General features: G+C 42.5%; 1 protein-coding gene across 1 annotated transcript in view; it reads left to right on the forward strand.

Annotated features, from left to right (window-relative positions):
• Positions 1-27247, forward strand: part of NOM1 (nucleolar protein with MIF4G domain 1) — a 285471-nt gene that overhangs the window by 207283 nt on the left and 50941 nt on the right. The window contains exon 9 of the mRNA XM_086941491.1: positions 6338-6469. Coding sequence (XP_086797617.1) covers positions 6338-6469 — 132 coding nt within the window. The remainder of the gene's footprint in view (positions 1-6337; positions 6470-27247) is intronic.

Consider the following 27247-nt stretch of genomic DNA (forward strand, 5'->3'; position numbering starts at 1 on the left):
GCGATTTGGGGGATTCTTTCTGTGTTTTAGCCAGTTTATTAGATTGGAATTTGACCAGTTCAAAGGGCTTTTGAGGTCTAGTCTTGGCGTTCCCCAATTCCGATCTTGCAGATTCTGAATTGCCATGTATCTACCAGTGCCAGGGAGGCAGCACATCTTTGGAGTGTCAGGGGGCTTGAGGATGATGTGGTCGATGTTATGTCTAGGGATCCATCCATGATTGAGTTGAAGTCTCCCCGCATTAGGCGAACTCAAGGTTGGGTGTGGAGCAGTGCCCCGGACATGTCTTGCAACAATTTATTAATGAGAGTGGGGGGATTTATACTCTTGACAAAACCCAGGATCTACCCTGTAGGGTACTTTCCAGGAGCACAAAATGGCCCAGCAATATTCATCAGGCATGCTTTATGTATAGGGACCGCTACACCCCCACTCATTTAGTGAAACCAGTGTGAAAAACACTTGTACACCTGTATCTGGCTAAGAAGAGGCAGTGGAAACCCAGTAGGTCTGTTTCTTGAAGGAGGAGGATAGCCAAGGCTACCTTCTTCACATAGCTAAGCATGTCCTCCCTCTTGATCTTGTCCAAGAGTTCATTAGCGTTCCAGCACAGCACCTTGTGAACTAATTTCGGTGTTCTGGAGTTCTGAGGGCCTGTGTTATCAATGAAGATGAGCTTGTCAATAATGCCTAACTTTTCAACAAGGAAACATAACAAAACATGGGAACATAAGATAAAATGTAGTGCCCAACAACCACCCACCCCCAACAAGCTTATGTCGACCTATCATCGTGAACAACTATGAAAAACAACTCAAGGAACTTCGGGCCCCAATTTGAGCTATTATTGGTGCCCTGCTCAGGTGCACATGGAGATATCTTCAGTGGTTCAGCCCCAGGAGTCCAATGCAGTCTGAATCCTTGGAGGGGGCATAGGTGGCCCCCACTGGTTCAGTCTACATTACTCGGTCCTTTCCACGAGCAGCAGGGTCTTTCTTCCTGGGCCGGTGTGCGCTGCTTCTGCATTCCTGTTGGATCTCTTTTTGTGAACTGCGCCTGCGAAGGGTTCACCTCGACCCATTCCCATGCCCTGTCTGGGTGGTCAGGAAACAGTCTTACCATGGAAGAGCACCTTTAGTTTAGCTGGAAACAGAAATATGTACCTAATGTTCATGGCTCTGAGTTTCTACTTTATCTGCTCAAAGGATTTTTGCTGACTCTAAACCAGTGTGGTGTAATCCAGTTATATGAGGACCTTCGATGATCCAAAGAGTTTCTCCCAGGATCTTACTATACCTTGGATTAAGTCCCTATTTCAATTGTTCAAATATCACGCAGTATTGACTCTATACCGTCACATTCAGCGCAGGCTCAGACACGCCCACCTTGCCACACAAATACGGAAGGAGCCGCACTGAACATCCTCCAAGGCGGCGAGAGGTCGGGTAGGTTCAAGCACCTCCTAAATCTGGCGTAACAGTAAGTACAGCTTCTCTCCTGGGCGCCGCTTGCTCCATTAGTACCGTAGTGTGTATGCCGTGACTAATGCTAAGTTCCCTGCACAGATTGCAAGGGCATACCCTCAGCCGAACCTTATGGGACATTGCGCTCACAGTGAATAGGTAAGTGCCGTCTACCCAAACAGCCTTCAGTTAGTACAGTGTGGTCTGAGGTCTTTCCATCCATCAGTGGTTAACCATATATGCTAATCTACCCTTGATACTTTTACGAGCCCCAGATGGCTTTTTCTGCACTATTATGCGCTCGTTACCTACTGTGCATCGCTCTAAGAGTTATGTGCTGCATTATTCCGCAGTGAGTGTTCTACGATATCAGCGGACTACTCAGGATGTATCTGTGTGTTTGTTCATCTGTCAGAACTCTATTTATTCCAACTTTATTATGTCAGCCCATGCCTGCCACCCGGTAACTGCATGACTGTGTGAGAAGAGTAGTTGGCTGCACTGCGAGCTTATGGGGGACCTCCGCACCACACAGAGAGAATACCCCATGATTGGTTTTACTTACGTTGACTGTATGTTTTTCTTTTCTTATTCCTTGTCGTTCTAGATAAAATCATTCGACAAGTCCAATGAGTGGCTCTACGACATTTTACTAGGCCATTACACTGCACTAGCACTCTCTTCACTTTGGTCCTGAAGAAGTGCATAGGATCTCCTCCTGAGACCACCACACCATGCGAAACATGCCGACCCGCTTCATGTCCTAAACAGACATTACACTTTTCTAGCTACTGAGGGCCTTCATCACCCTCGAGCAGCACACAACCTTTCTGTTTTTTATTGATGAGGGAGGGGGTAGAACCTACTTCTACCCCCTCCCTAGCCATCTTTTAGTAATGCACCTCACGCCACTTTATGTCAGACACACACACCCATACGGCTAATTCATTCTAAAGATCTTCGAAAAAGTGACCCTTGCAGCGCCGGCCCGATGTGGAGCCCCGCCCAATGATCAATCATGACATCCTTTGGTGTCTGTGTGAGGGCATCAAGATAAGGACATACTGTCACCTGTTACTATTTTAAAAGAACAACTCCTACACCTCTTACTTCCTTACTCCTCATCTCTCTTCCTTACTCCTCCTTAGGAACTGTGACTCCTCTTCTCAGCTACGGCTCTAGGAAGAGGCCTAACCTGTGGGCATGCTTGATAAGAAAGCAGGTAAACAGTTGTTCTCCAGAGAGGAAGGTGCAACCCCAAGTCTCAAGCAATGTCTCTGGGTGGGAACCCTCCACCCCCTACAGGAACACCACAAAAACGCACGTTGTTGTATCAGGAGCGTCTCTCCAAATCCTTGACTCTCGCCGCCATATCAGTCAGTCTCCGCTGAGTGTAGGTTATGGATTATTTATTGCAGTTTAATTACTGTCTCTTCAAGGGTCGAGATGCGGCCCTTGACCCCGATTGTTTTGCATAGATCTTGGTGGGGTAGCAAAACAATGGCCCGACTTTGCCAGGACTCTGGATTCCTGGATGACCTGCAGAAGGGCTGGGGTGCTAACATCTCCGTCCGTCTGGGGCATCTCAAACGAGGCAGCTCCTTCAACCTGGGCGGCTCCTGGGTCTCCAACTTGTGGGATTGGGCTTGGCGAATTACTTAAGTTTGCTCTGCTTGAGGGCCGCTTTATCTTTTGCCATGGCAATGTCCTCATGTTTTCTGGGCCCGCCTGTCCCACACGAGGGGGCGGCACGAGCAGCCCATGGTCTCCCCGCTTATGGCTCTGTCATGGTTTCATTCATCAAACCGCGGGATGGTCCTGATGGCAACTCCCAGGGCTCCCCCGAGTGACTCCTCGGAATGGGATAAAGAAAGTAGTAAGCATCCTTGCAGACCAGCCTCACAATAGGTTCTGCATAGATCTCTTGCCCGGGGGCCCTCCCAGTGTTTATCCCACCTCACAGCAGCGTGCACCAGTACCTGGGTGTGTATAGCACAACCTGCAGGAAAGAAGCCCTGATTTCCTTGGCCCCCAAGCATGAATGAAGTGGCTACAGGCTCTGGCCACCCTCGTGCAGGTGGGAGGAGAGGGAGCAGCGGCAATTGGGCTCCTCTCACACTGATACCGCCCTCTGGATAAGGAAATCCCCGAGTCTGGACACCAGGCCTCAAGACATGACCCCAGGGCCCACCATGAAGTTTCTGCCCTGCCCACTCGCACCAGTGTGGCGACCTACTCTTGTCCCTGCGGGCCTGTGACAGGACTTCAGAGAGTGGGCGATCCTCCACTCTATAGATGCCAGATCCAGACCTCTTTCACTCAGGCGAGAAGTGTGTGGACAGAGGCAGCCAATCTCACTCCCCCGCCTGCGTTGCAGCTGTTACCGAGGGGAGGGGGCAGGTGGAGAAGGTCTCTACTCAGGGTCCCTCGGAACTCCAGTCAGTGCGCCCATCACAGCACCGTCTTGCCCACAAGTACAGTCGTGTGGCCTGGGCCTGTTCATTCAACCTCCTGCGCCGGCTCTCACAGACGTGGTGGGTGCAAGGGCACACCAATTCTTTCTAGGGCATTTCGCCTGAGCCCCCAAGAGTCCAGTTGCTTCCCCTGCTGCGCCGAGGCACCAAACATGGGAAGGATGAAGGCGCATTATCGTCACGAGCTGGGAGCTCGTTCAAGAGGCGGATAAGGCCAATTTTTAAAAAGGGTAATCCAGCTGACCCTCATCATATTGCTTGTTATCTTTACTTGACATCTCTTCTTGGACTTTTGGGAAAAATTCTATTAAATACCCTAGAGAAATAGGCCACAGCAGAGTAGTTGAAACATGTGGAGCAGGCTGGATGTCGTGGTGTGCAGTCTACATGGCATATCATCCTCCTTGACTGTACAAGGAAAATAACACTGAATCATATCAAATTTGAGACAGTGAACAGAATCTAAATATATTGGAAATTATTGAATAAAGCGCACTATCGCCAGGGAAGCCTAGGGGAGGAAACTAGAGGCATGTCGCATTGGGAGCAGGCAGCCTCCAACATCAAATGTTTACCACATACGGGCTGCTCCCAGTTTAGTGACCAAGGTTTCTACAGTTTTTAAAAAGTGGAGACATCTCACTAAAAGTTCGGACTGGTCTCACACACAACCTGGTGTCATGCTTCATAATTGGGTGCGTCTCCCGTGATAGCACCTAGATGTTGCCTCTCCTCCGAGGAGAAGGAGAGGCAACATCGAGGTATTAGGTCCGTCTCCCGTAATAGCACCTAGATGTTGCCTCTCCTCGGAGGAGGAGAAGGAGAGGCAACATCTAGGTGCTAGCACGGGAGACGCACCCTGAGACCCTTAGGAACAGGGGTCTTTCCCTCACTTCCTCCTACTGGGCTTAGATTCTCCTGCCCCTTGGCTTAAAGGAGACAGAGCACGGATATATTGTGTGGACAGTGACAATCTTCACCCCACAAAGTGGTATTTACTCTTTACAGTAGGGTAAGAACGGAGCCCTTACATATTAGGTCCTGAGGAATGCCATGGATCCGACCGAGCCATAAGGCAGAAACATGCCGACCATCACATATATAACGGTCTAAGGGCATTTATATCCCTAACACACCATCCGTTTGTTTTTAATACCATATGGCTGCCACTTACATTAAAATTTAATAGGTAACCATAATGGTTTTTTAAAACCACTCGTTCATTCTCTTCACAGGCCCCCAATTAATTTAGGAATGCATCCCTGCTGTCAGGTGTATGCCCGCCCTCCATCAAACCAAGTTTTTGGAGGGTGAGGACTGGCCAATGATGAAGCATGACACCAGGTGGTGTGTGAAACCAGTCCGTAACTTTTAGTGAGATGTCTCTACTTTTTTAACACTGTAGAAACCTTGGTCACTAAACTGGGAGTGGCCAGTTTGTGGTAAACAAAAATTAATGACTAAGACATTCCTCAGGTTGTTCACTCTACTTGTCACGTTGTATACCATTTGTCCCAGGTTTGCATTTGGACACATGGCAAGAAAACCAATATAACCTCTACCATCAGTGGATTGAAAAATGGGGATGCACACTCGCACAGGTTCTCTTTTTCTCCTCCTGTATGTCCTATAAGAATGTTTAGAGAAGCAACAGAAATACCCATATTGTAAATGGTGATTGTTATAGTCTATTTCCGCGTCCTGACAATGTAAGAGTTATGGACTGTAAACCAGTAGGATTGCAGCGGCAATTGGATGCAATCAATTCCTATAGTAAGCTAGAAAACGGAATTATAAATGCTCTAGGGAAGGAAGAAATGCACTTTTAGTGGAAATTGCAAAGGAGTCCTTGAAGATGGGGTTTACAGTTGTATTGTTAAGATTTTTTTCAGTTGGGTTTACTATTGTAATAGCTTTGTTATATAACTGTTTATTCTGGCTTCAGACTTCCCTCTTCATCCCAAGAAAGTAAGACGGTATTTGTGACTCTTTCATACTCAATTTAGAACCGTTCAACATTTTTTGTCTTAAAATGAAATGTGCATATTGGGTGTTAAAAGCTACTGGTAATTTTTTTTTAATTATCACTGAGTTATTTGTGGCTTTTCACCACATTCCCATTGACCGCCTACTTGCCATATTCTCGCATCCTGCCTTACCTAATGACTAATAATGAGTTATAAATCATATTGGGGGTCAGAAAAGTTCATCAGTTTTATTGCAATGGGTGTAATCAAAAACCACATATGGGTTTGTGATTCATGTCCTATGCTCTCGATCACGCCACACTAGTAGTATACTACTACGTTCTGTCTTACTCTTCCAAAAGCAAACTTGTGTGCTGAGTGACTTTATACACATAACTTCTGTCCTAATCAATTGGTTTCTTCTCATTTTTAGATGACTTTTCAGTTCAGTTTTTGGGACAAGTTTCGGGATTTGGAAAATCTTACCACTGCTGCAGTCTCAAACTTGGTGCAACTACTCACACTGTTACTGAAATCAAAGGCGCTCCCACTTTCTGTCTTTAAGGTCAGATGATTACTTTTTGGGTGGGTTAAGAGTGAACTTGAAGATTTAGAGTTTCTTTTTATGTGTTTTATTTAACTTGTATACAATTTTCCAACTTTTGGTGAAAACTTATTTTTCCTATCTGAGGATATTTATGAAGGTCTTTAGTGAAATTTGCTTAACCACTCATTATTAACCTTTGCTGTAGAACGTCCCGTACCGGTGAGCTGGGTCACTCTGGGCTGCCCTGCTTGCCAGGCATTTGATATTGCAGTCCCAGTTCCCAAACCCCACCATAAGAACTACATAACCCTTCCATTTCCATGTGGAACATAAGGCCAGATGTACTAGGAGACCAGTCGCAAATTGTGCCCCGTTTTACAAACTGTTTCTTGGGATGTGGCAACGCAGCCTATGTACTCATGTGTTGCATCATAAAACGGTCATTCGCAGGGGCTCATAGAGTGCCTGCCTAATGAATATTAATGAGGCAGGTTGCTATTTGCGACACCCCGTCATTAGCTACAAACACATTGATGGTGGCCGGCAAGGGAAAGCAGATCCCCAACCCTGTGTGTTTGCATCCCCCTAATAGGATGTTTTTTTGAAGCAGCCCATGTTCCTTAACCCGTTGATTGCGTGCGGCGGCCAATGGCCGTTGCAAGCACTACCTCCGTAGTGCTGCGCACATCCGTTGGCTGATGCGGCCCCGCCCGCGCACGGAAACGCCCGCACCGCGGCTGATTCTACGCCACTCTAAAGGGCTTAAGGGAACCAATGCTGCTTTTTTTCCTTAAAAACAAAAAACGAGGTTTCGCTTAGGGCAAACTTCAAGGGGAGCCAGCAGTAGTCCTTTGGACCACTGCCTGCACTCCCGCCTGAGTTCACTCAACACCATTCTCAAAGCAAATGCAAAAAATGGAAAGGGTCATTGGGACACCTTCCCCTTTTTAGGTCTCGTAGAGAGACCTATTGCGGTGAAACCAGAAAATTACCTAACCAGGCGGATTTCTAACAGTTCACATGAATCACGTGACCACAAGCACGCGCATTTCCCCACATCAAAGCCATCAGCCTCGAGCTGGCCTCACTTCTCCCCCCTATTTGCTCTCACTCTCCATCTGTTGCCACAAGCACTAACCAGGCAGCCCACCCCCTCCCTCTCCAGCGCGCGCCCCATTCTCTCTCTGTTGCCACACGCATTAGTAGGCAGCCAACCCCCCTCCCTCTCCATATGGTAGCTCTAGTTGCAGGCAGCCCTCCCCCTCCCTCTACAGCGCCTGCCTCCTCTCTGCTCACGCATCGCACAATTCACTCACTTTCTTTTGCCACAAAGCCCTCACAAGCGCAGACTCACATTTGTCTTTAAAAAAAAACTGCATTATGGGGGGCGTTTTGCTTTTCCCACTTTATTCCTGCAATACGTTACCTTTTTTTAACTTGTCTTTAATTCTGCTTCATGCAATACCCGAGAGTCGTTGTACTATCTGCTAATTACTATCTCCCCAATTACATCCCTGTTCACGGCCGCGAGGCCGTGCTTCAAAGGGATCCGCAGACCCGCCCCTAAAAGCTTTTTTCCTGACTCCACTCTTCCCCTCCTCTTTACTTTCCTGGTTTTCTTTCCGTTCTCTTCGTATCCCCCCTCACACTGGTGGTGTCCCCCGCCTCCCCGTTACATAGACATTCATTTATACCTACCATAACGTGTGCACAGGACTTTTGTTGTATTCTTTTTGAAAGCCCCGGGGGGTGGCAGTCCCCGGGACTGGGGGGTGGTAGACAGAGTGGAGAGCTCCCCTCACACACATTTGAAAAAAGCCCCGGGTGGTGGTCTGGGCCCCCTTCACATATCAATATTGTCTCCGGGACTTGGCCCCCCGGTGGGCTAAATAGCAAGGAAGCGCGGGAGGCCGCGTTTTATTTTTTTTAATCGGCAGGGTCGATTTTTTTGCCGATTTAAAAAAAAAAAATTCTATATTTTATTGGGACCCTCTAAGCAGGCCTAGGGGGTCAGGGTGTTTCTATTCTGCCCCCTTTTTGCGTTTTGCGTGTTTTTTTTTTCTCAGTTTTTTTGTACCTCGGTTCTACCGAGGGAATAACACGTTTTGGGACCCCCTTTTTTCTCGGCCCCCGCTGGACGAATCACCGTGAAACTGTCAGGACAGGAGCAGACCGGAGCTCTCCACGAGTTTTGAAAATTTTGCAAAGATTCGTCAATCGGCACCAAAGTTATTGTTAATAGATTGTTGCGGATTTCGTATGGAAAATAGATCCTAACTATATCTATCTATCTATCTATCTATCTATCTATCTATCTATCTATCTATCTATCTATCTATCTATCTATCTATTCCTTACACATCGCACACACTATGTGTCACTAGCTCACATAGACACGTTCCTGTATATTTTTGCCACGAACATATCACACACACCATTAGTACTGCAAGGCCCCACTTGTAAGTGCCCCGGAGCTGCATTGCAGAGTGTTGTAAAAAGGGGCATGGCCTCTGAACACCTCTGAACACCTCTCTGCAACGCAGCTCTCTGGCGCATACTGGAGCTACCTGGTGGGCTAGTTGGCCCCCAGGGACACTCAGGATTGAAGAAGAATGAATTCCCCAAATTAAAAAGCGCCACAGGGCGTGTTTGCACACATGTCACCTCAGGCCCCGCCCCCTTCCTTCACCCTTGTACAAACGCGCCTGTGGCGAGTTGTAAGTTGGGGAATTAATTCTCTTTCAATACTGAGGGTCCCTGAGGGCCAACTAGCCCACCAGGTATCTCCAGTATGCGCCAGGGAGCTGCGTTGCAGACAGGTGTCCACAGGCCACGCCGCTTTTTACAACACTCTGCAACGCAGCTCCATGGCGCTTACTGGAGGTACCTAGTGGGCTAGTTTGACTCTAGGGACTATTAGGATTCAAGGGGACTTAATCTCCCAACTTAGAACCTCCATAGGGCATGTTTACATAGTGGTGAAGGGAGGGGACGGGGCCTGACGTGACGTGTGCAAACACACCATGTGGCGCGTTTTAAGTTGGCAAAATAATTCCCCTTCAATCCTGAGGGCCCATGGGGGACAACTAGTCCACCAGGTGCTTCCAGTAAGCGCCACTGCTCTGCGCTGCAGAGAGGTGGTCCAGGCCGTGCCCCTTTTTACACCACTCTGCAACGCAGCTCTGTGGTGCTAACTAGAGATACCTGGTGGGCTAGTTGTAACCAAGGGACACCCAGGATTCGAGGGGACTTTATCCATCAAATTAAAACGGCCACAGGGCGTGTTTGCACATGTCCGCTCAGCCGCCCCCCCCTCCTTCACCAGTGTGCAAACGCACGTTGTGGCGCATTTTAAGAGGTAGTTTTAATTCCCATGCCCTATTCTATACTATGGGCTTCCAGAGGAGGTCATGCTAATAACAGGGGTACCCCAACGCATAGTGTTCCCTAGTGTATGTAGGTGTTATAACTGTATTCTAAGTGTCTTTTAGCATAGCACTGGCTCTAGGACTGGTTAGTCAGTCAGTTACCACCAGTAACCATCTGAAAAAGTTGAGGGTACAGGATGATTTTGTTACAATGCCTCTTTCTGCTCCTCTGTTTATTCTTTCTGCACGTCTTCCTTTTTCCTGAACTTTTCTTCGTCTTTGAGGACTTCTGTTGATTCTTTCTGCATTTATTTTTCTTTTTTCTGTGTGTTTTTTCTTCTTTCTTCACATGTCCTACCTCTGTAGGCATAGTTAGAAACTAGCATTTAAAAAACCCTTGAAATTCACTTAAAAAAACCATAGGTTTCAGGCACGTTATAGTTAGGAATTAGCATTTAAAAAACCATAGAAATTCACTGAAAAAAAACAGGTTTCAGGGGCGTTCTAGTTAGCTGGACATTTCACTTGTACAAAGCCATTGAAATTCCGCCTTTATAGTTCGTTCAGTTAACTATAACTCACGCGCTCGCAATGCACTGCTGGTGACGTCACATATTACATCACTCATGACATGGTCAGTGACATCACTCATGACATCATTGATGACCTCATTGATGACATTACTCATGACATCATCCTTGTGATAGCGTGGCAGACCTCCTCTCAGCATAATATAACCTTTGATACACACACTCAAAAATAGAAACTAAAATTTTCCAAACAATGGACATACCAATACCTCTTACAACACACCTATTTAGTAATTCCAAGATCTACACACACATCCACTCATTCACCAACAGTCCTATACAGACACTCATACATGTAATCACTCATCATATGTACTCATACACCTATACATTGTTACAGAATGACACTCATCCATAGAGTTACTCACACACATAGTCACACATGTAAACAAAGTATCAAACATCCATTTCATTGCATATACAGTTATACACACACCACCACACTTACTGGTTCATAAACTTACACGCACTTACTCTCTTAAGCAATCACTTATAGAATCACAGACTAATTTATACAGGGACTCTTACAATCTCTCACTCTCACATATACTCACTTATATACACTAAAACTTACATATACTAGTTTAAAACGTATGTAGTTACTCCTAAAGACACTATTGAGGCAGTCATTCACTCACTAACACACCCATAGACACACTCATCCACCTATACAGTCCTGCACAAATACTGTCTCAACACACAAAAACCATGACGCACCCATTCATGCATCTATGCACTACGTAATACCCCCCACTGAACCATACAGACACTCAGACACTCATACTGATACTCGAAAAACCAACTAATAACCTAAATAGACTCATGTAGCTACTCACCAACCCATGCAGCCACTTATACACAAAGTGAGAGACTGATACAGATATTTAAACATTACTCAGTAACCCATATATTCACTAATATACACTTAATCAGTCCGTTATACAATCAATTTAACAAAAAAATCATCAATTTAGGCACTTATATACCCACTTATTCTTCCATCGACCTTGTGATATACATATATAAAACAAATTTAATTTTCTGAAAAACACAAATTCACTGGATGATGTCATCAGTGATGTCATAAGTGATGTCATCAATGATGTCATTTGAGATGATGTCACTGACCATGTCATGAGTGATGTAATATGTGACGTCATCAGCCGTGCATTGCGGGCGTCCGAGTTATAGTTAGCTGAACTAACTATAACGGTTGAATTTCAATGGTTTTGTAAAAGTGATATGTCCAGCTAACTATAACGCCCAGCTAACTATAAACCCCTGAAACCTATGTTTTTTTCAATGAATTTCTAAGGTTTTTTAAATGCTAATTCCTAACCATAACGTGCCTGAAACCTATGTTTTTTTGTGAAGATATATGTGTATGTATATATATATATATATATATATATATATATATATATATATATATATATATATATATATATATATATATATATATATATATATATATATATATATATATATTCACTGAAAAAACCATAGGTTATAGACCATATATAGTTAGGAATTAGCATTTACAAAACCTTGAAAATTCACTGAAAAAACCATAGGTTATAGACCATATATAGTTAGGAATTAGCATTTACAAAACCTTATTTTACTCACACAAAACCATTGAAATTCGCATATATAGTTAGTTGCACTAACTATATATCGCGCACCCGCAATCCACTGCTGATCCTGTCACATATTACATCAATTATGACATGGTCAATGACATCACTGATGACATCACTGATGACATCTCAAATGACATCACTGATGACATCTCAAATGACATCACTGATGACATCTCAAATGACATCACTGATGACATCTCAAATGACATCACTGATGACATCTCATTTGACATTACTGATCACATCACTGATGACATCATTCATGTGATAATACGATGAACCTCTTCAGACTCTAATATAACCTTGGATACACTCAGTGTAAACAGGCCCTCACAGACTGTCACTCATCCATGGAGTTACTCACACACCTAGTCAGTCATGCAAAGAATCAATCACACCTCCATTTCCTCAACTATACAGTTATACACACCTTACTTATTCAAACATATACTAACACATATTTACTCTCTTATACAATCCCTGATACAAGTTCACAATGATCCATACAGCCACTCACACATTCACTGGCTCTTATGCACAGTTATTTATATACGTCAACTCTCACATGTACTGTGTTTTACATATGTACTTACTTTGACATGTAGCACTGAGATATCCATTCACTCACCAATACACTCATGCACACAGTCAACCGCCCATACAGCTGTTTCCACATGCACTTTTGAACCCATACATCTAGTGAATCAACTGCTCACACATCTATGCACAGTCATACACCTCCCAGCCACCCACACACACACACACTCAGTCTCCCATTAACATACTTGGGCAACCAATCAATAACCCATATAGTTACTCATATAGCTACTGATCCACACATGCAGCAGTTTACAGAACAGACATAATGATGCACAAATTAAGACAGTTTAGTCACTAACCCATGCACTCAGTGAGACACATTTAATCACTCTCATACAGTCAGTCATGCACCTACTAAATCCTTCATCCAGACACTTATACATCCACTCATTCTTCAATATGTAAGACATATTTTAACTTTACAGAAACATACAGTCACTGGATGTTGTCATCAGTGATGTCATCAGTGATGTCATCAGTGATGTCATTTGAGATGTCATCAGTGATGTCACTGACCATGTCATAATTGATGTAATATGTGACATGATCAGCAGTGGATTGCGGGTGCGCGCTATATAGTTAGTGCAACTAACTATATATGCGAATTTCAATGGTTTTGTGTGAGTAAAATAAGGTTTTGTAAATGCTAATTCCTAACTATATACGGTCTATAACCTATGGTTTTTTCAGTGAATTTTCAAGGTTTTGTAAATGCTAATTCCTAACTATATATGGTCTATAACCTATGTTTTTTTCAGTGAATTTCAATGGTTTTTTAATAGCAAATATCAAAAGCTGTAAAATGTATTCTTCTTTTAAAGGAAAAATATATTTTATATGTATTTAATATAATTTTTTTATGTATATAAATTTTTTGAGAGAACGAATTTATCAACTATCATGCTGAAGAAGAGTGTGGGGAAAAAAAACAAAGAGGAGGACTAAGAGGAAAGAACAATCAGTTCAAAAATTCAATTGCTTTAAAGCATGAAGTGCTTTTCCACACATTTACATTTAAATAACCCATATTAGAACATACAAAATATCTACAGAGGAGACGGTGTACATTGAATTTTAGACTCTTCATTGGTACCTACATGTTGGTACTTACATCACCCACACAACACAACAGCTCTATTCAGAGCTACCCTACCTCAAAGCACTCTAAAATATTATTTTACTATTTCTCTTGGTTTTCCCCTTGTTACGCTTTCCGGAACGCTACCCGGTGCGCGGACCGGGCGCTAACCGTGCGAAAATTTGAAAAAAAAGTTGGTTTTTTTACATATATGGGCCTCCTCAGACACCCTCAGAAAACCTAGGGGGTCAGGATATGTCTCCCGTGCCCCCTTATACCCATTCCCAACATTGTTTATCCTCCATCTTGTGACTAAATTCGTCCGAAACACAAGATGGCGGACTCCCGTTATGCTACCCGGTTCGCGTACCGGGTAGCGCTTCCACCGCGAAAAATCGAAAAAAATTATTTTATTTTTTTGCCCTGCGGGGCCCTTTAATAGCCCCCACATCAATCCTAGGGGGTCAGGAGGGGTCTACCTTGCCCCTTTCATTCATTTCCCCCTTCGTTTATTTCCACCTCTTGTCTCTCGATCCTACCGAGAGACAAGATGGCGGCCGCTCCGGACTGTTTAGAATGTTGAGAGTCACCGGAGAGCCAATCCGCTTCTCCTCGCGAAGTTCCGTTACGCGTCTGGTACGCGAACCGGGGCACTAACCGGGACGCTGTCACAGATATATATATTTTTTTAAGTTAATTTCTCAAAATCCACTGGAGCACATATCTTGAGACCTAGCAAAGGCACATCGGGCAAACAGTCTCTACAATTTTGCCAAGTTTCATAGAAATCCATTCAGCCGTTCAAGCTAAAAGTGAGTCCAACCGCCCTATGGAAAACTCAATGTTAAAAACACGTTTTGGGACCCCCCTTTTTTCTCGGCCCCCGCTTGACGAAACGTCCCCAAACTTTCAGGGGACGCTCAGAAACTAAATGTGCAATTTTCCTGAAAATTTCAGCCAATTCCGTCCATCAACGCCAAAGTTATTCAACATAGAATTTTCAGAAATCCCTATTCAAAAAAATCCTAACTATATATACCTACTGGCGACCGCCAGTAGGTAATATATATATATATATATATATATATATATATATATATGTATATATATATATATATATGTATATATGTATATATATGTATATATATGTATTCACTGAAAAAACCATAGGTTATAGACCATATATAGTTAGGAATTCGCATTTACAAAACCTTATTTTACTCACACAAAACCATTGAAATTCCATATATAGTTAGTTGCACTAACTATATATCTCGCACCCGCAATCCACTGCTGATGATGTCACATATTACATCATTCATGACATGGTCAGTGACATCACTGATGACATCACTGATGACATCACTGATGACATCACTGATGACATCTCAAATGACATCACTGATGACATCACTGATGACATCACTGATGACATCATCCAGTGACTGTATGTTTCTGTAAAGTTAAAATATGTCTTACATATTGAAGAATGAGTGGATGTATAAGTGTCTGGATGAAGGATTTAGTAGGTGCATGACTGACTGTATGAGTGAGTGATTAAATGTGTCTCACTGAGTGTATGGGTTAGTGACTAAACTGTCTTAATTTGTTCATCATTATGTCTGTTGTTCTGTAAACTGTTGCATGGGTTGATAAGTAGCTATATGAGTAACTATATGGGTTATTGATTGGTTGCCCAAGTATTTGTATGGGAGACTGACTGAGTGTGTGTGTGGGTGGCTGGGAGGTGTATGACTCTGTGCATAGATGTGTGAGCAGTTGATTCACTAGATGTATGGTTTCAAAAGTGCATGTGGAAACAGCTGTATGGGCGGTTGACTGTGTGCATGAGTGTATTGGTGAGTGAATGGATATCTCAGTGCTACATGTCAAAGTAAATACATATGTAAAACACAGTACATGTGAGAGTTGACATATATAAATAACTGTGCATAAGAGCCAGTGAATGTGTGAGTGGCTGTATGGATCATTGTGAACTTGTATCAGGGATTGTATAAGAGAGTAAATATGTGTTAGTATATGTTTGAATAAGTAAAGTTTGTATAACTGTATAGTTGAGGAAATGGAGGTGTGATTGATTCTTTGCATGACTGACTAGGTGTGTGAGTAACTCCATGGATGAGTGACAGTCTGTGAGTGTCTGTTTACACTGATTGTATCTAAGGTTATATTAGAGTCTGAAGAGGTTCATCGTATTATCACATGAATGATATCATCAGTGATGTGATCAGTAATGTCAAATGAGATGTCATCAGTGATGTCATCAGTGATGTCATTTGAGATGTCATCAGTGATGTCATTTGAGATGTAATCAGTGATGTCACTGACCATGTCATGAATGATGTAATATGTGACATCATCAGCAGTGGATTGCGGGTGCGCGATATATAGTTAGTGCAACTAACTATATATGGAATTTCAATGGTTTTGTGTGAGTAAAATAAGGTTTTGTAAATGCGAATTCCTAACTATATTTGGTCTATAACCTATGGTTTTTTCAGTGAATTTTCAAGGTTTTGTAAATGCTAATTCCTAACTATATTTGGTCTATAACCTATGGTTTTTTCACTGAATTTTCAAGGTTTTGTAAATGCTAATTCCTAACTATATATGGTCTATAGCCTATGGTTTTTTCAGTGAATATATATATATACATACATATATAAACATATATCATCTGAATATCTATATAAATACAAACATAAATGCATGCATACATATACTTATATGCATACAGATGCATGTTATTTACATGAAAGTTGAAAAAACACTAATAAAAGCAAAGCTAAAAAGCCACCTCATTACAAACAGAATGGCTTTAACTTAAACAAGGGCGAGATCTATTGCATTTTCAATGCTTGTTTACTTTGGTTCCATCAAGAAGGCATTCAGATGTGTCACACATTTGCCATAAATTCTGAATGTTAGCACTCTAGTTGCACATTAGATCACTGTAGTAAAGCTACTGCTCACCAGGGACGTCTGCTGCTGGTATTCAAAGTGCATGTTTCAGTCTGCATGTCAGAATTTTTTTAATGAAATAGAAGAGGATTTGAGAAGTCACTCAAAATGATCCCTAATTTTTCTTTCTGAAGCACTAATCATACTTTCTATGGCAAAATTAACCCCCTCATGTTGTTCCTTTTTAAATTGAGTGTTTTCAGACTTACCACTTCATTCCAATCAAGATGGCTTCTGGTGTGCCATACTTTTGTCATAAGTAAGACTGTTAGCGCTCTAGTTGTTCTTTAGAACACTCTGGGACATTCTGTCATTGGGCTATACTTGGGGTACATCTGGGTGATATTTGGGCTACATTTAGGCTCTTTTGTCTCTGGTGGCCATCTTGGGAGACTGTATGTCAGAATTTTTTAATGAAATTGAAGAGGGTTTGAGAAGTCACTCAAAATGTGCCCTAATTTTTCTTTCTGCAGCACTAATCATAATTCATATGGCAAAATATACCCCCTCATTTTGTTCCTTTTTAAATTAAATGTTTTAAGAGTTACCACTTTATTCCAATCAAGATGGCTTCAGGTGTGCCATACCTTTGTAATAAGTAGGACTGTTAGCGCTCTAGTTGTTCTTTAGAACACTCTGGGACATTCTGTCGTTGGGCTATACTTGGGCTACATCTGGGTGATATTTGGGCTACATTTGGGCTCTTTTGTCTCTGGTGGCCATTTTGGGAGACTGCATGTCAGAATGTTTTAATGAAATAGAAAAGGATTTGAGAAGTCACTCAAAATGTGCCCTAATTTTTCATTCTGCAGCACTAATCATACTTTCTATGGCAAAATATACCCCCTCATGTTGTTTCTTTTTAAATTAAATGTTTTAAGAGTTACCACTTTATTCCAATCAAGATGGCTTCAGGTGTGCCATACCTTTGTAATAAGTAGGACTGTTAGCGCTCTAGTTGTTCTTTAGAACACTCTGGAAGGCTGCAGTAGAACACAAAGGAATCAACTGACAGTCTCTGTCCTTGTTGGATGAACATGTTTTACTGAGAATGTCAGACTTCATTTTCACATGACTGAGAAAGATAATGTGAATTTACAGAAAATATGCTTTCAGTTTAGCTTATAGATCCCCTTCCAAACCACTGTGGGAAAATCATGAGATATTAGTTTTCTTTCAAACAATATTCATGATATCACAGCAGAAGGTTTTTTCACATGGTAAAATCACCTTAGAACCCACCACAATTCCTAAAACGAGTATGGTACCATCAACAAATGATTTATAATGTAACTAAAGTCCTAAAACCCTCTATTAACTACAATGCTTTTTAATGAGGTGCTATCATGTATATTGGTCCCAAGATGGCTGCCAACACTTCTTGGATGAAGTGCTGACAGCCAATCAGATCAGATGTGTGGTTAGGCTCCGCCCAGATATATATCTTTTTTTGAACCTAAATTACTCAAAATCCACTGGAGCACATATATTGAGACCTAGCAAAGGCACATCGGGCTAACAGTCCCTACATTTTTGCCAAGTTTCGTGCAAATCAATTCAGCCGTTCGAGCTAAAAGTGAGGCCAACCGCCCTATGGAAATTAACATGGGAAAAACGCGTTTTGGGACCCCCCTTTTTTTCTCGGCCTCCCTTTGATGAAACCCCCCCAAATTGTCAGGTGCTGCTCAGAAACAAAATGTTCAATTTTCCTGAAAATTGCAGCCAATTCCGTCCACAAACGCCAAAGTTATTAGACATAGAATTTTCAAAAATCCCATAGAGAAAAAATCCTAACTATATATACCTACTGGCGACCGCCAGTAGGTAATATACATATATATATATATATATATATATATATATATATATATATATATATATACACATTTCTATGGCAAAATGAAACCCCTCATTTTGTTCCTTTGCAAATTAAATGTTTTAAGTGTTAACACTTTATTCCAATCAAGATGACTTCAGGTGTGCCATACTTTTGTCATAAGTAAGACTGTTAGCGCTCTAGTTGTTCTTTAGAACACTCTGGGACATTCTGTCACTGGGCTATAGTTAGACTACATCTGGCTGATATTTGGGCTACATTTGTTTTTTTTTTGCCTCTGGTGGCCATCTTTGGGCTACATTGGGCTACATTTGGGCTCTAACATATATATAGCCCAATGTAGCCCGATGTATATTTTTCAAAGTTAATTTTCGTAAAAACCACTGGAGCATACATCTTGAGACATAGCAAAGGCACATCGGGCTACCAGTCCCTACAATTTTGCCGAGTTTCATAGAAATCCATTCAGCCGTTCGAGCTAAAAGTGAGTCCAACCGCCCTATGGAAAACTCAATGTTAACACGTTTTGGGACCCCCCTTTTTTCTCGGCCCCCGCTTGATGAAACCCCCCTAAACTTTCAGGGGACACTCAGAAACAAAATGTGCCATTTTCCTGAAAATTTCAGCCAATTCCATCCATCAACGCCAAAGTTATTCAACATAGAATTTTCAGAAATCCCTATTCAAAAAAATCCTAACTATATATACCTACTGGCGACCGCCAGTAGGTATAATATATATATATATATATATATATATATATATATATATATATATATATATATACACACACACACACACACACATATATCTTCACAAAAAATCATAGGTTTCAGGCACGTTATAGTTGGGAATTAGCATTTAAAAAACCTTAGAAATTCATTGAAAAAACCAGAGGTTTCACACCACTTCTAGTTAGCTGGAAATTTTACTGACATAAAACCATTGAAATTCCACGTTATAGTTAGTTGGACTCACTATAACTTGCGCGCCTGCAATGCACTGCTGATGACGTCACATATTACATCACTCATGACATGGTCAGTGAATCACTCATGACATCACTGACGACACCATCCTTGTGACAGAGTGACAGACCTCCTTTCAGTGTAATGTAACCCTTGAAACACATATTCAAAAATAGAAACTAACATTTTCAAAAAAATGGACATACCCATACCAGTTACAACAACCAATTCAGTAATACCACCATCTATATACACATCCACTCCTTCACCAACAGTTCTATATAGTCACTCATACATATATTCACTCATCATATGTAGTGAAACACCTATACATCCTGTTACACACCGACAGTCATCCAAAAATTACTGACACACATCTCGCACATGCAAAAAACTATTGAATATCCATTTATTTGCATATACAGCTACTAGCAGGCCGTCCCGACCTTGTCCGGGAGCAACAGGCTTCCCCGCCCGCCCCGACATTGTCCAGCAGCCCGGGCCCCCGCCTGCCCCGACCCCCGCCTGCCCCGACCCCCGCCTGCCCCAACATGGGTCCCCTTACCTCAGCCGCCGCTCCTCCCGCCTGTCCTCTACTGATATACTGCTTTAAATATGTCTGTTCTTCTTTGCAGAGGTGTACAGCTGACCAATCCGTTCTACAGAGTGTACATTGGCTGGGAAAGCTTACATCATAGTTAATCTTTTTGGCCTAGAGGTGTGTTAATGATTGCTGTTTCACTATAAAAACACGGGATTATTCTCTTTTCTCCTGCAGCCCGGGCCCCCGCCCAGCCCGTCCCCCACCTGCCCCGACATGGGTCCCCTTACCTCAGCCGCCGCTCCTCCCTTCTGTCCGCTGCTCGCACCGCCGCTGGCCTGTTCGCTGATCCTCACGTTACCGCTCCTCCGCCGCGCCATGTCCGCCGCTTCCTTACCTCAGCCGCCGCTCCTCCAGCCTGTCCGCTGCTCGCACCGCCGCTGGCCTGTCCGCTGCTTCTCACGTCACCGCTCCTCCCCCGCGCCATGTCCGCCGCTCCTTGTCGTGCTCCTGGACGCCGCTCCTCCCCGTCCTCCTGACGTGAGCACGCACGTCGCGGCCGGCACAACTTCGGAGGGACTACTTTTTTTTTTACTGTAAATTTTTTAAATAACGTTTTTTTATTTTATTTATATAGCCTATAACCATCTACACACCCTGACAATTCCAACGGTGTATCAGGTGTGTGGATTGTCGCTGTGGTTCCCGAGTTTACCCGCCTCAAAGGCTGAAAGTTTTTCCTTTATTATAGTAGTATAGATACACACACTACCACCTTACTTCTAAGGAAACTTACACATACTTACTCTCTTAAACAATCACTTATAGAAACACATATATAGTTAAAAAGGAACTCTTACAATCTCTCACTCTCACATATACTCACTTATATACATCAATATTCACATATACTCGATTAAAACATATGTAGTTATTGATAAAGACACTAGTGAGACAGTCATTCACTTAATAACACATACATATACACACTCATCCACCCATACAGTCTTGCACATATGTTTTCAAAACATATACAAACAGAGAATCAGTCATTGATGCATCTATGTGCTAAGTCATACCCCCACCAAACCATACAGACACTGATACTAAAAACAACATCTAATAACCCATATACACACACATATAGGTACTCACAAACCCTTGCAGCCACTTATACACAAAGTGAAACAGTAATACATATATTTTACACTTAATAAGCCAGTTAACCAATCAATTTTTTTTTTTAAAAAAACATCCATTAAGACACTTATTTAAACATTTATTCTTCCATCGAGCTTTACATATACATATATAAAACATATTTATTTTTCAGAAAGACACACATTCACTGGATGGTGTCATCAGTGATGTCATGAGTGATGTCACTGACCATGTCATGAGTGATGTAATATGTGACGTCATCAGCAGTGCATTGCAGGCGCGCAAGTTATAGTGAGTCCAACTAACTATAACGTGGAATTTCAATGGTTTTAGGTCAGTAAAATTTCCAGCTAACTATAACTGGTGTGAAACCTATGGTTTTTTCAGTGAATTTCATAGGTTTTTTAAATGCTAATTCCTAACTATATATAGGGCCTCAAACCTATGTATTTTTTTGTGTATTTCTAAGGTTATTTAATAGCAAATGTCTATAGCTAAGAAAGTAAATTTTTAAAAAAAATAAATCCTATATTGTATATTAATATAATACTTTTTTTTTTAAAGTATATTCGTATTTATTTATTTTTGTCACCCTGGAGCGCTCCCGATGCGCTTACCGATGCGCTCACCGGGGAGCGCCATGTTATGGCGCGCCCCGGGGCGCGTACCGGGTGCGTCCAGTTAGCGCTATTGCCGCAAACGAAAACAACATCGTGACGTATCGCGTAGCCGCGTGATGGGTCATATGACGCACGGCGTAACCACACCCGAAAGCACCCGAGCGCATACGATCGCGCAACGTGTACGCCGCCAAGCGCGCCCAGGGGGGTGACTACGGGCGCGCCCCTGGGCGCGCACCGGGGCGTGTAGCGTAAGCGCGTCGGGTCATGTGATCTGAAAATAACACTTTTTATTGGTTCAGATCAGTTTTGGTTTCCAAATGATGAAAGCCCGGATCATGTGACTTGAAAATAACACTTTTCATTGGTTCAGAACAGTTTTGTTTTCCAAATGATCAAAGCCCCCACCTTTTTTCCTCATTCTCACTTTGTTATTTGAGTGTGAAAGACCTGCTTTTTCCTTACAGAGATGGCTACAGTCATAGCAGCTGGAGCATCTACCCCACCACCACCAGTACCATCAAAAAGACCACCAGAAGATCACATTGGTGGTCAAGAAGAAGAGCAGGAGGATGATGAAGAGGAGCAACAGACAAGGGAGTACCTGCCTGAAGATATTCCTCCATACAAACCAAAAGAGCACTTCATATGGGAGTTTTTCAAAATCCCAAGGGGATTCCAAAAAGTCAATGCTGCGAAGGTGACTTGTCTGATCTGTGGTGCTGAGCTGTCCAGGGGGAACCCTAACAAAAAATATTCCTTTGGGAATCATACTATGATTCGGCACATGATACGTTTGCACCCTAACAACTATTCTTCAGCAGAGCTAATTGACCTCTGCAGTAAGCTACCCCAATCAACATCCAGAGCCTCAACATCCAAAGAACCCACTCCATCGGGTCCAGAGGCAAGGGAGACAGTCCCAAATATACAAACAAAGTTAAAGGATTACAAAATTGTTTGTATATATTGCAACAAAACAATTAGTTACGGTCAGCAAAGCATCACACTAATGAATGTTGCTATTGATAACCACAAATGCCCGAGGAAACCATAATTTTTCCTTTTTTTTTTTTGTGCTCCAGTTGAGCCATTTTCAATTCCCTGTTTTTTGTTTCTCCCCAAAGAAAATACAAAAAAATATGAAACTGTTCAGAAAAGCCAAAAAAGTAAATGTTCAAAAAAAAATAAAAAAAATATAAAACAAAAAGAAGAAAAAAACCAGTTCTTTTTAGAACTACCTCAAATTTATAAAAAAAGGCAAATTTTTAAAAAAAATCTGTCATTCTTTTTTCCCATGGTGCGCGTACTGGGCGCTCCCCCCGCGTAAATCGAAAAAAGAATAATAATTTTTTGCCCCGCGGGGCCCTTTTATAGCCCCCACATCAAACCCAGGGGGTCAGGCGGGGTCTACTCTGCCCCCTTATGGTCTTTTCCCCCTTTGTTTATGCCACCTCTTGTGTCTCGATCCTACCGAGACACAAGATGGCGGCCGCTCCGGACTGTTTGGAATGTTTACAAACACCTGGGAGCCAATCAGCTTTCCGCGCGCGAACTCGCGTAGTGCGCCCGGTGCACTCCCCGGTGCGCGTACCGGGGCGCGCTTATAGATATATATATTTTTTTAACCTAAATTACTCAAAATTCACTGCAGCACATATCTTGAGACATAGCAAAGGCACATCGGGCTACCAGTCCCTACAATTTTGCCAAGTTTGGTGGAAATCCATTCAGCCGTTCGGGCTAAAAGTGAGGTCGACTGCCCTATGGAAATTAACATGGAGAAAACACGTTTTGGGACCCCCCTTTTATCTCTGCCCCCGCTTGATAAATCCCCCCCAAACTTTCAGGGAAGGACCGGGGCGCTGCGAGGCAAATTTGAGGACGTTTTCAGGCAGATTCCTCAACCAGCGCCTAAGTTATTCACAATAGAATGTTGAGATTTTGCATTGAAAATAATCCTAACTATAACTACCTACTGGCGACCGCCAGTAGGTAATATATATAAAAATAATCTGGTGATATATAGGTGTCTTGATGCACCGGGAGCCTATAATCGATGTAGGGTAATGTTATATACATAACTAGGCTGTCCGGACTTCGGTTTAAACTGATTGTGCATGACAGTACCCTACCGCCTAATAATCAGCTGGCCTGGTTGAAACAGAGTCACTGATTTTTCAAATTCTTATACTGCTTGGCCACTTGTGGGAGCCAAAGCAGTACAAAGCTGACTCTACTGAAAAGGTTGCTCGGGGAAGTTTAGAACAACGGAAACCTCCCAGCTGCCTGCACTGGCTAATTGAGGGTTTTCCATTGTTTGTTTCCCTGTGCTGCTCGGTAAATATTGCTGATTGCGCTAGAGTGCACAGGTTTGTGCGCAGGAGCTCGGGTTGTGTTTAAAGGGCTATTAGCATGCTGACTTCTGTAGGGGCCTCTTTTTATCTGGGGAGAAGAGCTACTTAGTCTTTGCCCGCAAGGGTCTCCACCACCTTTTGGAGAATTCTCAGGCGCTCAATGCCCATAGGACTCAAAGGGCTTCAGCGTCTTCGCCCCCTCCCACTTGTTGTGTGTGTCAACCCGGGCTGAGTCAGCCTCCCGGTCACACACACAGCCGCACCCGAGTACTTCACAGGTCTTTAAAAGACCATTTACGTGTGAACGAGGCTTTGTTGCTTTTTCACCCCTTCATCTCCATTCTGATAAGGGGGTGAAAAAGCAACAAAGCCTCGTTCACACGTAATTAGTCTTTTAAAGACCTGTGAAGTACTCGGGTTTCTTAGAGATTGCGTCTGCTGAAAAGTGTGCAGGTGCAACAGAAATGAAAGAAGAATTACTGGATGCACTGAAACTATCTCAGAGGCAGAATTTAATAGCAAAGTTCGAATGCTGGCACTGAGTAGGATTCTAGGTACCCCTGACAGCTCAGCAGTAGTTTAGTAGTCTGAACAGCCACCACCAGAAATGTTTCCCAACTTGAGTCACTCAATCAGTAGGAGGCACTCTTCAATACCAAAAAAATGAAAGTGGGGAACATGCGTGCTTTTAGGCAGATGTGTTCAAGTTTGAGATGCTACATACACACTGAAGACCAATGTCTTCCTTAAAAGTTCTGTTAAAAGAAATGCAATTTTTTGTTCAAGCCATCTGGTTCAACTGTAAATTGTATTTATATAGCTCTGATTATCCCTAGCAAGGCATTGAAGCACTCTGCAGCAGCGAACAGCATGCTACTGCGGAGGTTTAGAGTTCACTCAGTACAAATAAAAAAAGAATTATTGTGTTTCTAAGTAACATTAGAATCAGAGACACTATGGGGACAATCAAAATCAAATCCATCTTTATCTATTTAACAGAAATGTGATGGGAACAATACAGATAACGCCTAAATTAGTATATACATTTGTAATCCTGATTTCCCATAAATCTATGACCATAATATTATAGGATATTTATTGAGGGGGTGAGCACTCATCTCAGAAATACCAATAACCCTTTTCAGGGTGAACTCTTAAAGTCACTAAATTAACCTGAGCTCAAACCTTTGGTAGGTATACTACACAGCAAATGGACTTAATTCACAAGCAATGTGTAAAGTATTTGTGCAGTGCTAAAACGTAATAAAGTCAAAACACTACACACAAAAAAGCCCCACCCAATTTTTAAAAACAGAGTACATTTTAATAATTAAAATGACAACTGACACCACAACAACAAAAATCTGATAAGGGAAACTGAAGTAATGTTAAATGTGAAAATAGCACTAAAAAGCTTTAAGTGCCAACCATGATCATCTGGTTGCATTTGACTGGTACCTTAGCACAAACTATGGGAGACCTCAATGGAGTTGAAATGGAAGTCAAAAATCCTCAAATGGGCAAGGCAACTGACCGTGGCCGAAGAGCGAGTGTGTATGATCAAAGCCTCACTGAAGAAGTATTGTATGTTGTACTACAATAAGATTGACTTGTAAAATGTGTTTGGACCCCATAAACACTGTAGTACACTGCCTATATACCATTCCCTATCATTGCAGAATGCAAGCAATAATAAAAGCAAAACGTTCCATATACACAGGAAAAACACTGTTTCTGTTGTTTTTAACGGCAAGAAAATGTGTAACCACGGATAACCACAGTTTTTTTAAGGTATTGAAATCACTGGAATACACTGTAAAAAAAAAAAAAAAACAGAATTTACCAAAAACAGAAAATGAAAACGGGAAAGCCTATACATAACATGTGATGCATACAGGCACCGAGATACCTATTGGTGCGCCCTGAGACATATGGGGCACATGTTGAATTTTGGGAGCAACAATGTATGTAGGGCTAGTGAATGTACAGGACTTGAAATACTTATGAGGCAAAGTGATGCACATAAGGGACGTGATACATATGGGATGCTGAGGGCAATGATTGGCAGTTGTGTGTCAGGTGATGGAGTGGCGTAGCCAATAGGGCTCCCCTTTGGGACCTTATAAGTGTCTAGCTTTGGCACTAGTGTGAGTGACAGAGTGAGCATCACCACAGTACAGGCCAGGTCGGTAACGACGACTCCAGTCATACAATGCCCTTTACATGCAGCAAATGTCTTTGATAATTGTTTGTAGGCCAGTGAGTATCACTGATAGTAAACTTGTCTCCACGTGTGCATTAATTAGCTAACAAGACCGAAAGAACCGCAATGAGAAACTGATCTGACACATTCTCAGCGGCTGGTAGAGTGTACATACAGCCCCTGTATGTGTGACGCTGTGTAACTCAGTCACACGTTTACGTGCAGATTATTGCTTCTATGATGCTGGCTTGGAGCTTGTGTCACATGTGGGGGGGTTGAAACTCTTATTTTACGTGGGGAGCGTGGTGGTGAGTTTCGCGGCTCACTCAGAGGTAATTATGCTTGGTTCATGTGAAAGGGAGCGAGGTCTAAGGAGGCAAGGAATGTTTCTATCATTCATTTTTTTTCTTTTTTCATAGAAGGTCTGAAAGGAGAGACTTATTGGCTATGCCAATGCATGTTGCATTAGATACCACTTCCTTTGATGTGGACCAATCAATGGCTTGAAACTGCTCTGCAAACCACTGACTCATGCCATTCCCTTCCCAACTGAAATTTGATATGGATGACTTAGTCCATTTTGGGAGTCAGAAAGGCTTTTCTGACTTTAAAAGTGACTAAGTACATATTTTAAAGCAATTTTGCAGTCCAGAACCATGTAATTTTGCAAATCACATGACTTGTCATTGCAGAATGGCTTTGTGCATCTAGCTCTTAATATTAAGACTGTAATGACATGCCTCCATGCTCCAATTGACAATGCCATCCTGTGCTGGATTATGCTAGTGACTTTTACGAAAAACAACGGCCCTTGACACAAAAATTGAAGATTGTAATAATTATAGGCC

Source organism: Lissotriton vulgaris, chromosome 10 (assembly GCF_964263255.1).
Source record: "Lissotriton vulgaris chromosome 10, aLisVul1.2, whole genome shotgun sequence".
Classification (NCBI taxonomy): Eukaryota; Metazoa; Chordata; class Amphibia; order Caudata; family Salamandridae; genus Lissotriton; species Lissotriton vulgaris.